Raw genomic sequence first — 16,885 nt, 5'->3', positions numbered from 1 at the left:
CCCAGATGGAAAGAGGACATTGGTACCATGTGGGGCCCATATAGGACCCAGATAAAAACACAATCTTGAAACCACATGGGGCCCATATAGGACCCAGATGAAAACACAATCTTGATACCACGTGGGACCCACATAGGACCCAGATGTAAAAACCAACATGGCCCACATGGTACCCATTTGGGGACCCGGGTGCAAACGGTATATGGGCCCCATATGGGCTATATGGGATCCAAATGGGCCCCATATGTGCATCACAGCTGGGGCCCATATTGCATCCCAGATACGCCCAGATAAATCCCATATGGGCCCCAGATACTTTGCTATCTGGGAGAGAGAGAAGGGAAAGGGAAAAGGGAAAGAGAAGATAAAAGGAAAGAAAGAAGAGGAAGAAGAAGAGGAAAAGAGGGAAACGGGGGCGAAGGGCTCTTGCCTCCTCCTCACTCCCCCCCCCCCCCCCGCCAAAAAATAAATAAGGAGAGAGAGAAGGGAAAGGGAAAGGGAAAGAAAATATAAAAGGAAAGAAAGAAGAGGAAGAAGGAAAGAGGGAAACGGGTGAAGGGCGAAAGGCTCTTACCTCCCCCCCCCCCCCCCCCGCCAAAAAAATAAATAAGAGAGAGAGAGAGAGAGAAGGGAAAGGGAAAGAAAGAAGAGAAATAAGAGGGAAACAGGGGAAGGGCGAAGGGCTCTTGCCTCCTCCCCCCCCCCGCCAAAAATAAATAAGAGAGAGAAGGGAAAGGGAAAGAAAATATAAAAGGAAAGAAAGAAGAGGAATAAGAAGGAAAGAGGGAAACGGGGGAAGGGCGAAGGGCTCTTGCCTCCTCCCTCCCCACCCCCCGCCAAAAAAATAAATAAGAGATAGAGAGAGAAGGGAAAGGGAAAGGGAAAGAGAAGATAAAAGGAAAGAAAGAAGAGGAAGAAGAAGAGGAAAAGAGGGAAACGGGGGCGAAGGGCTCTTGCATCCCCCCGCCCAAAAAATAAATAAGAGAGAGAGAGAGAGAAGGGAAAGGGAATGAGAATAAAAAAGGAAAGGAAGAAGAATAAGAAGAAAAGAGGGGCTCTTGCCTCCTCCCCCCCTCCCGCGCCAACAAATAAATAGGAGAGAGAGAGAGAGAGATAGAGAGAAGGGAAAGGGAAAGGGAAAGAAAATATAAAAGGAAAGAAAGAAGAAGAAGACGGAAAGAGGGAAACGGGGGAAGGGCGAAAGGCTCTTACCTCCCCTCCCCCTCCCGCCATAAAGGGAAAGAGAAGGGAGAGGGAAAGAAAATATAAAAGGAAAGAAAGAAGAGGAAAAAGAATAAGAAAAGAGGGAAACAGGGGCGAAGGGCTCTTGCCTCCTTTCTTTTCTTTCTTTTCCTTTCTTTCCTATTCTCCCTCTTTTTCGTTTTTCTCTTTCTTTCTTCTCTTTCCCTTTCCTTCTCTCTCTCTCTCTCTTATTTATTTTTTGGCGGGGGGCGGGGGGACGAGGCAAAAGCCCTTTGCCCCCGTTTCCCTCTTTTCTTCTTCTTCCTCTTCTTTCTTTCCTTTTATCTTCTCTTTCCCTTTCCCTTTTTTCCTTCTCTCTGTCTCCCCCAGCTAGGGCTGGTTTTGTTTACGAAGCGCCCGTCAGGAGAGTACACGATAGAGTACACGATAGAGTACACGATAAAATTGACGATATCGTGAACTTTATATCGTGAACTTTTCACGATAAAATTCACGATATCGTCAATTTCATCGTGAAAAGTTCACGATAAAGTTCACGATATCGTCAATTTCGTGAATTTCTTCGTGAAAAATATGCGATAAAATTGACGATATCGTGAATTTTATCGCATATTTTTCACGATTTAGTCTATTCGCAATGTCCCTTCAGGGCCACCATAAACATCACATGAAAATTAATATAAGATGACAAATCATTTTCAATTTTACAATACATTTGAATTAACTTCACGTGAAAAAGAATATAACATTGTTTTATCAAAGACAAGTTGCAACTTATATACAGTTTGAAGAATGAACACACAAAGGTGATGAAACATAAGCAAATAGAGCTTGAATCGTTACAACACCTTTCAAATATATAATATATGACAAATAAAATGCCTAAAGTTTTGTAGTGAAATATTTACACTATTTACAAAGTTTTAAAAAAAGAAAGAAAAAAAATTTTCGTTAGGCCTAGTAACAAAATTATGTTAGATTTAATTAGAACTGATAAATAGATTATAATGTAAGTAATATCTTACATCTGTGAAATGATAATACATTTGAGTGCTCTTTTAAAAGAGTTTGTTGATTTTATATTTCGAATATCATTAGGTAAAGAATTCCATACATCTGGACCTCTGTGTCTGATTGATTTCTGGGCTAATGTAGTGTGAGGATTGACCACATGTAAATTCGATGACTGCCTTGTTGAATACGAATGAACCATGTTATTAGGTTGGAACATTAAAGATAATGACGTAGGTAATAATTTGATATTAAAACGGAACATAAATATGGCAATTTGGAGGAAGTTAATATCATCAATCTTTAAGCATTTCAGTTTAACAAATAGTTATATGTATGTTTTTTTGATAAAAAATAAATAAATAAAAAAAATAAAAAAATTAAAAATTATTATGCCAACGGCTGACCTAAAAAAAGGTGACATAACCCCCCCCCCCCAACGGAACAAAATGTCAAATTTTCAAATTTCGAGCCCCCCCCCCCCCAAAAAAAAGTGTCCTCCTACTCTCGCAGGGCCCCGTTGCATACCGATGTTAACTTTGCCATCAATATTAACTACCTTGGCAACATATCACGTCAAACCAACAATCCATCAAATCAAGGTTTCCGTGGAAGTAACAATTATTATTAATGGCAAATTTACCACCAATGGTAAGTTTTGTCAGGGGGGTTTTATGCAATGGGGCCGAGGAACCTCTGCTCCTCGTTTGTGAATATATCTCTTCCTTCCCCTCTCCGTGAGATCAACAGTCTACAACTTGTAAAATACTGTACAAAGAATACGTAAAGCGAAACTTTGGGGGAAGTACCAACCAATCCAAAGAGGTTAATAAATAATTTTAATTTATCATTGAAATATTGTTTGAAAAGCAAAGAAAATATAAAATACTTCGATAATGAAGAAGTTAAGAAAGTAATAGAAATATAATAATGATCCTTTTAAGAAATTATGTTTATCTTGTATATAATTCATATGTTTCGTTTTACATATTTTGTAAAAAATCTATATGTATTTTGAAATGGAATAATTAAGTCCCTCTGAAGAGGCAAAGAGAAGAAAAACACTTCAAATCACAGAAAATTTGTAAATATTGACTTCGTTTGTTTTGACTGATATAAATATTTGTTTCTTTTCTTCCCCATATTACACACCCTAATTATATTCTTCTCTTTTTATCTCTCTCTCTCTCTGCTGATTGTCTTCCTCGGTCCCCCTAGCCTCTCTCTCTTTAGTTTCCTCCTACGATACATTTCTCTTTCCTTCCCCATAATTTTATATAAACCCTCATATTCTTCTTCCTCTTCCCCTCTCTCTCACTCACTCTCTCTCTCTCTCTCTCTCTCTCTCTCTCTCTCTCTCTCTCTCTCTCTCTCTCTCATTCTATAGATTTAATCCATGCCTACTGACTTTTTCTTTTTTAAGACAAATCTATAATTGAATCAAAATAAAACAACTATTGACTTTTAAAGACAGATAGTTTACATAACAGCAACAAAAGGATATTTAAATATTTTTTGAATTTTAATGTTCATACCTGTATATTTATCACGTAATAACATAAACTAGAAGGCATCAAAGCAAGATTATATATATATACAATGCATTATTTAAGATTTTCATTTGAAAAACAAATAAAAAATTAATAATTTGAAGAGACATGATTAGAAAGGTTGCAAATTAATACAAATTTTCTCTCAGTGCATAGTGTTAAGTCAGAAGTGAGATTGTAATACTTCATGTTACATACTGTTCGGATGAGTGGAATTTCTTTCAGTTAAGGAACCTTTTCCAAAACCAGCTGGAAAATCACTGAAAAAAAAAAGCTTTCACTTCGGAATTTCGAGAAATTTGACAAAACAATGTGCAATCATATGAGGGCTACACAGTATATAGATAGCACACAAACACACACATACATTCTATTTTTTACAGCAAAGTATATTTTTATACTTTTTTATCGAAAGGCAAGCTCATTCAAAACATGATCTCCATGATATTAAGTAATAACTCTTCCAAAGAGAAAATCATGCATTATTTCATTGACCCCCAGTCCCCTCGATGTCACTTCTTTAACAAACATCTGTTTGAAAATAGTGAAGCTGCTCTGACAATTACTTTGCATTTGGTTAGCTTACATGATCAGCTATGTGCATTCAAAATAGAATTGATAGTTGAACTAGTTTCTTTCCGCGACTTTAATTCTACCCAAAAGCCACAAATAGTGAAGATATTGGAATGATCTAGTATGATAATATACACACATCTGCAATCCCTTCGTGAGTGCAGGTCGTGGAATGATGAACGTTCAGTTTCTCGTCACAAACTATGAGAAAAACATCAAACTTTTCTTGCATGGATACACTAGAAACTGCTTTGAAATGTACATATACAAGAATACAGTGTATGTCTAAATCATTTGGCGGGTACTGTGTTCCAAACAAGTTCAAAGTGAGACTTGATAAATATGATCAGAACATCACCACAAAAGCTATATAGTAAAAAATCTATCGTACATACAGTGTATACGCCATATGTAAAAATGTGATTTAGCGGAAATACAGCTTGCATAGCACCTCGTCAAGTCTAGCATGAAAGGCAGAACGAATTGGTAAAAATGAACAATTGTAGTCATAATCCTGTTTTCTGGGAAAAAAAAGAAAAATCCTATTGATGCACAACTCAAACAGGTTATTACCCAATCTACAGTTGCATAATGTTGTATAGTAAGATACATGACAATTATCTTGACTTGAGAGTATAAGATGTGTCATGTTGGTGGCCAATTCACTCTCAAGGCACAATTCTGTGCTGACCGTTGGTGGTGCATGCTTGTTTCTTCGGGGTTGGTCTAGGTCATGTTTCCCTGACCCCCTTGGTTGCATTTTGTAAAGCAATTGTACATTATTGTAACCACCAAAATAAAAACATGATTATCAACTTGATGTTGACGCGACTGGAAGCAAAAGTTGATAAATACTAACTGAGCAATAGTTGTATAAACTGTGAAACGCACATTCATCAGGCACCGTATGTGAGTGGCTCGGAAAATAGCAAGGTCAAAGTTCATTTAGGAAGAAGGTTGGCGAGTCCTGCTCTACGAATAGTTGAATACATTTGATAAAGTGCTTTAAAGCATGATTGGATGCAAATACATAGAATACAATCACACATGTACAATAAACTTGTTTCGTTGTTGATATTTACAAATTAGAGTTTGACCTATCACCAGTGGCTTTATGTCTCTTCTAAACGGATAATTTAAAAAAAGATAGACACCTCATGCGTTAACTCATATCAATGCTTCAATACACAGATGAAGCCTTTAATACTATAATTTCATTTTGCATATTTGTTGAATTAACCACATAAGTACATAATGGACGGTTGCAGAATAATAACAATTACAGACGTTTTTGCACTCAAATTCTCCATGATAAAACTTATAAATACGATGTTTATCTTGCTTGTCGGCATGACGATTGTTCTATTGTCTTAGCAGTACACTGAGCCACTGTACTATATCAGCGCAGCAGGATTAATCTTGGCAATAATTCAGGAAACTCTCCAGGGCTTTTTTTGGAGTTTCTCACAGGTCATTGTCCATTTGGCTGCCACAATCTTAACAATGTTGTTGCTGAAGTCGCTACTGTTGTAACTAACGTCTCTTTCTTGTTTTAGTGGACACTTATTTTGATACCGAGTGGCAGAAAAATCCAAGATACACTCTGCTGCATACGCTCTTTGCGACAATGTAAATCCTTATCTGCAAATCAAAACGAATGAAAAATAGAGAAAAAACAATTAAATAATGTGCTATAGTGAATATTATTTTCTAAAAGGAAAAAAAGAGAGTAACAATTTATAATCAGTAATGATAACAATAAAATCAATAATAACAATAGTAATAATGATAATAATAACAATAGTAATAATGCTACTACTACTACTATTGATACAAGTAGCAATCTAGGACACCTTTCCATCCATGTAGAATTGAAATCAATGCCATACATTTCATGACAATGCTCTGCAAGTGTACAGTGTGTGTAGATTTAATCAAAACAGTCATATCACGCAGATACATATTGAAGTTATTCATCACATCTAAAACCTGTTTTGTCAGAAACTACTTCCTAGACCCTTTGTGCATGGTAATTTTTGTTGTGCTCAAATACATTCCCAGCATAAGAAATTTCACAAAACTTGTCATCAGTGACAAATTACAGTTTTTCATTATAAGCTAGTGAAATGCTTGCTTCTGATAGGTTATCAGCAGATTTGTCACTGATCTTTGTCATTTGTCATTGGAAAAAAGCTTTGTGAAACGGGTCCCAGAACAACAACCCAAACGACGAACCAAAGCATTTTCTAAATTGACACGTAACTCACCAAATAAAGATAGGTGCTGCTGCTGTTGAATGGTTTAATAATCTGATTGAATGATGAGGGGTGTGGTGTATTGCGAATGAGGTACACCAAACGAGAACTTAGGAGCCATCCTCTTGTTGACCGTGACCTTCTCCGGACTGTGCTGACCTGGTCCTGGTTTGCGTGTGCTGTCGCAGGGAAGCTGGTTGCGTCCGGTTATTGAGTACATGGGGGATTTATTCTTGTAGATGGCTGGGTCGACGACGTCGTATGATCCTGGTCCTGGGGTCTTCTGGAGGTCCTCGTCGAAGCCACCCATCTTGTTGCGCCCTCGCATGGAGTAGACGGGTTTGCTGGGCTTCACGCACGAGCGTCCACCAAGGATGCTGGGTAGGCTGTAGTTGTTGGGAGCTGCGAAAATAGAAAATAGAATTTTATAGTTATAAACAAGACAAATAATAGAATTTAAGAAGTGGATTCCTGTGACCTTTGACTTATAAACCCAAGATCTTATGAAATTGAGTTCCTATGGTAAAGTTTGAGCCTCTTATCTCTAGTGGTTCTACAAGTTTTCAAATCATGTTGAAGCGAGAAGAAGTTAGGCGCCCTTAATCCTTATGCATTAAATCACGGCACAACATAAAAATACCCCAACTAAAAAGTTGAACACATGTCAATTGGTTGATTAACCCTCTACCAATGAAGCTATATAAAAAATAAAAAAAGTTTCTTGGCGAATTCTTACTCTTATCCTTACCCTTTGCCTTGAGGCTCGATCATCCATCAACATAAACCCCATCATTGGGGGTATTCTACTGTTAAGTTTATATTCATCAATGTGTGTCTAGTTACCTGGTGACTTGTCGAAGGTGATTCCTTTTGTTCTTGAGCCAAAGGTGTGTTCAGGAGCATGAAGGTGGGCGCTACGTCCAGCCTTCTCAGGGGAGTATGATCCTGGACCTGGTGTCTTGAAGGCGGTCAGTTCCTTAGAGCGGGCGTACAGAGAATACTTTGGTGTGCCGTCGTTTCCCTTCCTGGTCACTCCAGCGGGGAAGTTGTGACACGGTCCCGGGCTGTAGTCTGTGCTGTAAGACTTGTGTCGGACACCGAAGGAGAACTGTGGCATCTCCCTCTTGTTGATGGCTGTTCCATTTCCAAGGCAGCTTGGAAGCATCACATTGGGACCTGGCCCGGTGAAGTGTGCCGCGATGGGTGCTCGAGGTATGGTGGGTGTGTAGTTGCTGGAATTCATGGTTGCTTCTTGCTCTTAGTTCCTCTGATATCTGCAAGAGATTTAATTAAAAATGAAAACCTGATTAATTAAGTAGGAAGATGGCATATAACAGGAAAGAACATCCAACAATACATTGGGAGATCAAGGAGAAAAAGTACCATGATGTTGTTGTTGAACCACATCGAAGCTGTTTATTATTATCTATCTACAATCTGATGTTGACTTGCTCTCATTCTATCCTTTCTTCACCCTACTCGTCTGCCTACCTGCCTTTGGTTCTTTTCTACTCTCTCGCTCTGTCAGCATCCCCACTGTATAAAATTCATTTCATGTAACTTGCCCAACTGAAGCTGAATGTATTTTATAGTTCCTGTAAATGTAGATGATTATGATCAATTGATCTGTAAACTTTTACCAATGAAAAACAAATTCCCAAATGGGATAATAAATGCTTCATTTCAACTTCAAAGATTGTTGAAACCCAAGATACAGAATGGCAAGCTGATCACTAAAAGGCCTTCTTTCACAAACACAACAATCCACAAACTTGCACTCTTCTGTCATATTTACCTCAGAAATTCAGATATAAATATATATTTCCTGGTTATATATCCTACGGAAAGCTCCTTTATCAATTTGTATCCTTCTCAAATGTAATGATTTAAGTCGTTAAAAACCAACTGCTACTGTAGGAAGAAGAGCACTGCGCGCGATAAAAATGCCTGCCTGCTAAGCCGCTGTTACTGTACTAAATGAACTGGGACCTAAGCGGTCTGCTTGTGTATAGCCCCTACCAACACGCAGTAGCGTGGGGGCCAATCAATAGAGTTACCAGGCAACCAGCATAGCAAGCTGCCTTCTATGCATCATCGCCCCAGAAACACAGGATGCTCGCTCTATTGTGAGCCCCCCTCTATTGTCTCTCTCTCTCTCTCTCTCTCTCTCTACTTTCCCCCTCTTTCTTGTTTATTCTACAGTAGGGGACTATCTAAATAACAACTATTCAGTAGCCAAAATAGATGATGCTTTATAACCCAAGGACAAAGTCTACATCATATGCCATGTTTTATGGCAGTCATATATCTTCATTCATGTCAGCAACAAATACATTAAGGTTAACTTGAAAGTGTAATTTATTCCTATTCTTTTTTGTATTGATATCATTGAATGTAATCTTACTAATATAAACCTAATTACTTGTCTTCTTGAAACTTTGACTGTTTGCATTAAAGGTGAAGTCCACCTTGATAAGTTGGTTTTAATAGAAGCAGAAATATGAGAGAAACAGCTCAGTGAAAGTTTGAGCCAAAACTGAATAAAAACAAGAAAGTTATGAATTTTTAAAGGTGCAATCAATCAAATACAAATCAGAAACTCTCTGATGTGCCTTGTGAGGTCTCCTTCCATTTGCCCTGTACTATAAACGTTCAAAAACTTGTATTTTCCCTTGAGAAAACTTTGAATCATACATACTATTCCGTCATCAATAACTAAGAAAATGAAAGTTAATGAAATTTTATGAATAGAGTAAATTGTCTCACTGATGACAACTTCAAAAATTCATAACTTTCCTATTTTTAGTTGGATATGGCTCAAACTTTCACTAATTTGTTTCTCTTATTTTTCTACTTTCATAAAAACAAACTTAGTATCAGGGTGGACTTTCCTTTAATAGTGTAAATGAATGAATACTAAATGTAGAGTTCAGTATTTAATCTTTAAACGTCTATTTAATTCAGAATCAGATTACCCCATAGAATGTACTGTTCCTACTGTAGATGGGGGTGTTTATGGGCAATACAGACAACCATTGACAGCTAGACCATTGACTTTTGCTATCCTCCCCCTCCCTATTACTTCTAAAAATAAAAATACAGCTGATCATGAATTGATCATGCTTATGAGTTGAATATACTTGAAACTTGAACTACTTAAGTAGTCATCCTTCTGCAAAGTTCCATATCGTCACAACTCAACTCTAAGGAGTCAGACAAGTTGACTACCGGTAAATATTTAATATCATTTTACATAGTGATAATGCCTTTCTAAGTTTTTAGCTCTAGGCAGGTTAAACCTCATACTATCCTACATCAAATTTCTTTTTTTTTTCTTCATCTTTTTTTTTTCCTTTTAGTTTTCATTCATATATGTCTTGTTCAGCTGTAAGAATGACACCTTGTAAATCATTTTATATATCTCTCCCCTGCCCCCCCCCCCAAAAAAAACCCTCCCCCCCTCCCTCTCTCTCTCTCTCTCTCTCTCTCTTTCTTTCTGTCTTTTCCATCATTATCCTTTGTGTTAACTCCACAATTACTGAATTTTCATTTCCCCTATAGGTTCAATACAAGAACCACCCAATCCCACTCTACAAGCAGACATCTATCTAATTTTGTATTTTCCATATTGCTGTCATGCCTGTGCATTGCTACATGTACGTCAAAGCAGACTTGTCTACCATCACTCCCTTCTTTCTCATTAAGATAAGTACAGGTGCATTTAATATTAATAGCTTCTCATTTTCCTAAAGACCCAGTTAGCCAACAGTGATGGATTACTCCCCAGCATTGACTTGTTGCCTAGTAACATATCACACCAACGCAGAAGCACAGAGGGATGAGCAACCAATACTTAAAGGGATCGTTTAACATTGTTAAATCTGAGATGCGTGTTATCAGTGTTATCAGTGTCGGTGATATGGTGTAATAATGAAGCCCTAAAAAAATTGCGCTACAAAAGTGCCTTAAAAAAGTAAAAATCTTTGAGTGACCAGTTTTACCATAGCTGTTTTCCCCAATAGACAGTAGTGTTATGAAAACCGTTTGGCAGACGCAAAATTTGATTTTGATTTTCAATCCTAAATATCTTGATATTCAGACAGGCGATCGGCTTGTAAAAGTCATGGAGTTCCTGACTGACCTAAAGGTTTATAATTATCATTGCAGCATGAGCTAACTCTAGGATTTTGTTTCAGAATCTGAGACAAAGTTACCCAATTCCTGTAAAGGTTAATGTAATGTTAAGATGTAATAAGGATAATAAACCCCTACAAAAAAATGGAAACTCAATTTGGATAAGAGAGCTATGATCTTATCATGGCACAATCATTGCTTTGATTATTATCATTAGAAAGTGGATTTATTTCTCTTTAAATTGATACCATATTTATTATGATTTTGCAGCCATGGAGTGAGCAGTACATAGGGGTAGGGTAAAAAGTGAAAAGTTGCAAAATGAACTGGTAAGCACTTGAAATTTTATGCAGAGAATTCTTCTTTCTTTGACATTAGAGAGTGTGATTTTTGTATATGACAGTGGGGCTATTATTCCAAATTGGTCATCCATGATTACCAAAATTCTTAAGAATCTGAAATTGAATTTTAAGTACTACATTGACATGTCAGGCAATATTTATCCCGCTTTGGTCGCCAAGTTTCTGAAGCATCTTGTCCAACTGTTGAAAAGGCCGGGCAATAGGGAAATTGAATGCACAGTCAAACAAGAGCAGTGCATTTTGTAACTTTTCACTTCAACATTGCCCCTTATTTTTATCTATTGCACATTCCATGACTTAAAACTCATAACAAATGGGGGATCAATTTTTAAAGGAATAAACCAGCTTTCTAATTATAGTAAATATTACAATATTACAATTGCTTTTGCAATTATTTTATGATCATTATCATATGATCCTAATTTCCATGAATTCCCATCCCAATATCATTTTGATGTTATTCATTTGTTTATAAGTTCACTACAAAAGCTTTAAATTCTATCTGAACAGTCAATAATTATTGCATTCAAAATAAATACAAATAAAACATGCCAATAAACTTAAATTTGGCAAAAAGGGTAAAATGATAAACGAAAAATGCTAGAAAATGTTTTTTTTTTCATACATAAATTTGTCTGAATAATGCAATAAAAAAAATGATCTCACCAAGAATTCATAATCTTGACCAAATGCCCATTTATGCCTAAATTGTACCAGTTTCTATTCAATGTGTAGTGTAATTAATTCATATGAAGAAGTGATGGTGGATTAGGTTACAGGAATCTAGATAGAATAATTGACCCCAGACCTGGGTTGCAGTTTATCAGTGCCTTCATTAAATCATTACATGCTTCAACTGTTCTAGCCATAACAGCAAGCTTCAAGTAATGTAGTCTCATTATCACAGACTTCCTTTTACATGTACATGTACATTGACTTGCATGAACATGTGGCATACTTTGATAGATTTTTGTATATAAAGGTAGAGAGGGGGTTGGGTTATGTGTCTGGACACTTACTAAACAATAAGCTGTCATGTTTACTGTTGGATTATATAAAAAAGAAAGTATGGACCTGCTTAGCTTTAGCCTTTTAGGGCCCTTGGCCATACATTTTGTCTATTTTTGTTAACGGTTGTTGCTCCCATGATTTCTGGATTGTTTTGCATGCCTGCTTGGGTGCCACTAAGGCAGATACATATGTACTCAACTAATCAGCAATTATTATTATTTTTGTTATTTTCAAATATCAACTCCATTCGTACCAAAGTATGACTAAAAATAAAAGTAAACCAGGCCTGAACAACACTCAAAATCATACTATTAGTATTACTATAAAGCAGGCGCGTAGCCAGGGGGGGGGCGGTGGGGGCGGTCGCCCCCCCCCCCCCAAAACGCCGGCCAAAAAAAAAAAAGAGAGAGAAAGAGAAGAAAAAAAAGAAAGAGGACGTAGGAAGAAAAAGGGAAAAGGTGTCGAGAACGGTACAATGAATCGTCAAAGCTTCCGCGCTTCGCGCGGGAAGGGGGAGACTGAGTTCAAATTAAGAAATATGAGTCGGGAAAGGTACAACGAATCGTCTTCTTTCTCTAATAATTTAATGAAACGTCAAAGCTTCGCGTGTGAGAGGGGAGGGACTGAATACAGATAAGGATTAAGAGTCGAGAGAGGTACAACGAATCGTCTTCTTTCTCTAATAATTTAATGAAACGTCAAAGCTTCGCGCGAGAGAGGGGAGGGACTGAATTCAGACAAGGATTATGAGTCGAGAAAGGTACAACGAATCGTCTTCTTTCAAAGCTTCCGCGCTTCGCGCGGGAGGGGGGAAACTCCCCCCTCCCTGCACCCACCCCCCTAGGGAGCGCGCTTCGCGCGCTCTTTAAGTGATTCGCACGCTTCGCGTGCTCACTACCGCCCCCCCTAAAATGAAATCCTGGCTACGCGCTTGCTATAAAGTATAAGTATACTCAGATACTCGTACTGTATAAGCATTTGTCGAAAAATTGTAAGTTTACGATTTATAAGCCTCCTACCCCTGCCCCCACACCCCTCCCCCCCTCTCCTCAACTTAGCCCTTGCCATCACTTATTTTTTATACTTTTTCTTGATTTAAATCTCAAGTAAAGTTAGATCTTTTTATTTATTCTTAGAGTCAGACAAACTTTAACTTAGAGTTAGAGTAAAGGGGGTATCTCACTGAGCGGCGAATGCTTGCAAACGTTGCGATTTTGGATTCGCCAATTTTTCTGACAAATGTTGGCGAGGATCAGGGATGTTTAGTGATAATTAGCAACTGTAAGCAAATATAAGCAACAGGTTTTGCAAAGATTAGCAACTATTTGCCAATCCTTTGCCACTATTTGTGAATGTTTGGGACCTTTTGCTAACTCTTGCCTGGTACAGTAGTCAATGGGTCGAGTTACATGTATATACATGTAGGAACCATATGGTAACGTGGTTGCTAGCATTGACAAATCAAAAAGAACTTCAGCGACACCGTCTTACAACAACCGTTTGCAAAAGCTCGCGACTGTTTTGCAAACGCTTGCAACTGTTCGCGGAAAATAAATTTGCAAAGAAAACTGTTTGGGACTTTCTTGCAACCTTTTAGTTTTACGAACCCTTGCCAAACCCCAGATTCGCTATGTTCGCAAGCATTCGTTGCTCAGTGAGATACCCCCTTTAGAGTCAGAAGTAAGACCAACATTACACTCTAGTTTTACAGTCAACTGTTCTTCATCTGAATCTTTTCTCTTTTTCATTTTTGTAATTTAATTTAGAAATCAAAATGTTGATCTAGATCTAGATCTAAATTTTGTATTGACAATGTAGATGTCTGTATTAGGGTCTATTAGTATTACAAAAACTATTCGTCAAAGATTTATTTGTTTCGCTTTTTTTGCAGGATGGATGAATTATCCTATTAAAGTTTTGAAACAATGTCATGGCCATGGGCATTCATCATGCACCTGTCCATGGCCACGTCCACGCCCGGTCACAAGTCACAACTTCACAACTCACAATCGACACAAAATTTTCAGCCAACAAATGTGTTTAACTGAAATAACATCACAACATACTAATGCATGCAATATAACGAACGGTATCTAAAAGGAATATCTATAATAAAAATTGTAAACTTACCTGAAAAAAAAATACAGTTTTGGGTAGAAAACTATCCCAACTTCGTCAACTTTTTCTTCTTCGGCTGTCCCACTGCTAATATTTTGTGTGTGTGTAACGCATAGCGTTGCATTGCAAGCACCTGTCTCACACAAAACACACCTATACACTTGGGTCGCGTAGCAACCACCACGACGCGGCCTACTGAGCTAGCGTGGCGTGCAATGAGCATGCGTGGAAGAGTCAGATTACATAATGCATGCACAGCACAGAGGGGAAAAAAAGTTTTTGCAAAAACTATGTGACTTTAGCCTACCATATTCATTTTATATTAACCCAGGTGGATATTTGAGTTTCTGATTGCGATATCAAAATGATGCAGACCACGTTTTATGTAGGCCTATATTTTCATGCATAAATAGAGACTTCATTTATGCCTCGGTAGATATGAAGCAGTAAAATAGGCAAACGGCCATGACTTGAAACGGGCATATAAAGACGATCGAAGATCCCCCCCTTGAATTTGATGTTGTACATGGAGATCATGGTCATGTCGGACCTGCCCCTGGGGCCTTTTCATGAAAGCAAGGGGATGTTATGTGCAGGGGTGTTCAGTCAGACAATTTCGGGTGATAATCGAAACAAACAAAAAATTGGAAAGAAAAGAAGCGGTATTACTTTAAAAAGGAAAGAAAGAAGAGAAAATAAAAACAGAGATATAGCAGGGAGGAGACAAGGAGAGAGAGAGAGAGAGAGAGAGAGAGAGAGAGAGAGTGAGAGAGAGAGATAGAGAGAGAGAGAGACAGGGGAAGAGAGAGAGAGAGGGGAGAGAGTGATGGAGAGAGAGAGAGAGAGAGAGATGGGGGGATACAGAGAGGGAATGGATAAGATAAATTCAGTACATTTGTTATAAATAAAATGGGACCCAATTCAAAATTACTTGACAGAATTGGAAGATTTCATCAGTGATAATTCATCACATAGATATCTATGGCACCGGGCAAACAAGAAAGAAAGAAAGTTGAAAAAAATTATATTCTAAGATATTTGAGGTTCCTTTTGTGTCAAAACTTTGGGGGGGAGTAACAGTAATTTTCCAGTCTGTCAACTTTTATCACATGCAATTTTAGTTATTTGTCTTTTTTTTAGGGATGGGGGTGGGTTCACCTGTGCCCCATTAATCTGGCAGGAGTTTTCATTGCCTAAACAGCCCATTTCATGTGAAGAGGATTTTAGAGAGTTTCTGTTGAAATTCAAAAGATTTTATTTACCAGAACTCAAGATTTTAGGTAAATGAGGAGGTGATGATTTATGACATAGAAATATATAGCAGGCAAACAAGAGAGAAATAAAGTAGAAGAAAAAAAAAAATTCTAACATATTTGAGGTTCCTTTTGTGTCAAATCTTTGGGGAGAGAAGGGGGCAACAGTCATTTTCTGTCAATTTATATCTTATGCAATATCATTATTATTTTTTTTAGGGGGTGGGGGTCACCTGTGCCGCATTAATTGCCTTAAAGACCGTCAATACTACTGGGCCAGAAGGGATTAGACCACAAAGTGAGGTCACTGACAGGTGGCTATATCTCATTAACTCAGCTCTCAACTGACATAAGAAAAAGAGGATCATGGGGGACCAACAGGCACCGATTGGGAAGTTTTCTATAGAGAGGGAGCAAGTAGCTACAAGTAGGACAGTGGGGCTTTAATTGGGTAACTTTGTCTCTGTCACGTGAGAGACTTTTTTTTATTTTTTATTATTGCTACGGACACACAAAATAAAGGGAAATAGAGCTTGTTAATTAAAGTTAAATTGTAATGTTTAATTTCCAATCATTTCTCCTGTTTCACAGACTTTGTTTTGGCTTCAATAATAATACAGTATGTAAATAAACTTATCTTTAACAAAAATAATTCTGGATGGGTAGTTTCCCGTCTGACATCGACGCCGGTCACAGCTCGTGTCGTCCACTTGGCCCTGGCCTCCGCAGACGGTGTCTTTGCTCCACTTGGCCCCGGTAGTCGCTCCGGATTCTTGGCCTCCGCAGACTGAGATACGATGGTGTGTGTCCCGATCCCAGACAAGAGCTAGCCCCCGACGAAAGATATGGAGAACCGGGTGGCAGTTGAGCTAGCCTCTCGTCCCGACGTGGAATTACCCTCAGATATTGACTTTAACTGCCGACTAACATGACGTTTTCTTAGGGATATCAGTGAATATGTCTTGATATTCACAGAGAATGTCTCGTACTTGATTTTTCTGATTTTCATCTAAGTTTCCGTCTATCCCCACCCTGTCCACGAATTCACTTTGAATTGCACTTGGCATTTTGGGTATTTCATCCCCCCAATCGGGATCAACTTCAGTCTCCTCAACCTCACCGACATCATCTTTGACATCAATGACTTCATCGTCAACACCGACTTCAAAGCAAGCACCTACTGGGGCATTCACGGGTCTACTATAGTATTGCTTCAACAAGTTGATATGATACGTCTTAGCAATGCCACGAACATCTACGACATAATCGTAGTCAAATTTGACTCCTATGATTTTGTAGGGACCCTGCCACCTAATCAGTAATTTATTGTGCTCAGTAGGAAGTAGAATGAGCACATCATCGCCTACATTAAACTTTCTTGTTCTAGCCCTACGATCATAGTACCCCTTGTACCT

General features: G+C 38.1%; 1 protein-coding gene across 3 annotated transcripts; it reads right to left on the bottom strand.

The window, feature by feature from the left end:
• Positions 1-3,717: 3,717 nt before the first annotated feature.
• Positions 3,718-14,361, bottom strand: LOC577413 (outer dense fiber protein 3). 3 transcript variants are annotated; one of them, XM_796986.5, is made up of 4 exons: positions 14,230-14,361; positions 7,436-7,866; positions 6,605-6,994; positions 3,718-5,978 (listed from the first exon to the last, which is right to left on the bottom strand). In XM_796986.5, exons 2-3 carry the CDS (start codon positions 7,833-7,835, stop codon positions 6,639-6,641), a joined length of 756 nt encoding a protein of 251 aa, XP_802079.1. In that variant the 5' UTR covers positions 7,836-7,866; positions 14,230-14,361; the 3' UTR covers positions 3,718-5,978; positions 6,605-6,638. The 3 variants fall into 3 exon arrangements, with proteins under 3 accessions (XP_802079.1, XP_011666883.1, XP_003729878.1); XM_011668581.2 differs by having other exon boundaries at positions 7,436-7,869; positions 14,234-14,356; XM_003729830.3 differs by lacking the exon at positions 14,230-14,361 and adding an exon at positions 8,388-8,581.
• Positions 14,362-16,885: the final 2,524 nt, after the last annotated feature.

The sequence above is a fragment of the Strongylocentrotus purpuratus genome, unplaced genomic scaffold (assembly GCF_000002235.5).
Source record: "Strongylocentrotus purpuratus isolate Spur 01 unplaced genomic scaffold, Spur_5.0 spur5_scaffold_17, whole genome shotgun sequence".
Lineage (NCBI taxonomy): Eukaryota > Metazoa > Echinodermata > Echinoidea > Camarodonta > Strongylocentrotidae > Strongylocentrotus > Strongylocentrotus purpuratus.
Note: the sequence above shows the minus strand (reverse complement) of the source record. Positions and strands in the feature narration are given on the sequence as shown.

Bases quoted from the DNA above. Each gene is read 5' to 3' on its own strand.
- LOC577413 (XM_796986.5), bottom strand. From the start codon at position 7,835: ATGAATTCCAGCAACTACACACCCACCATACCTCGAGCACCCATCGCG. The intron at 6,995-7,435 runs GTAACTAGACAC...CTATTTTCGCAG, and splicing joins CACCTTCGACAAGTCACCAG to CTCCCAACAACTACAGCCTA.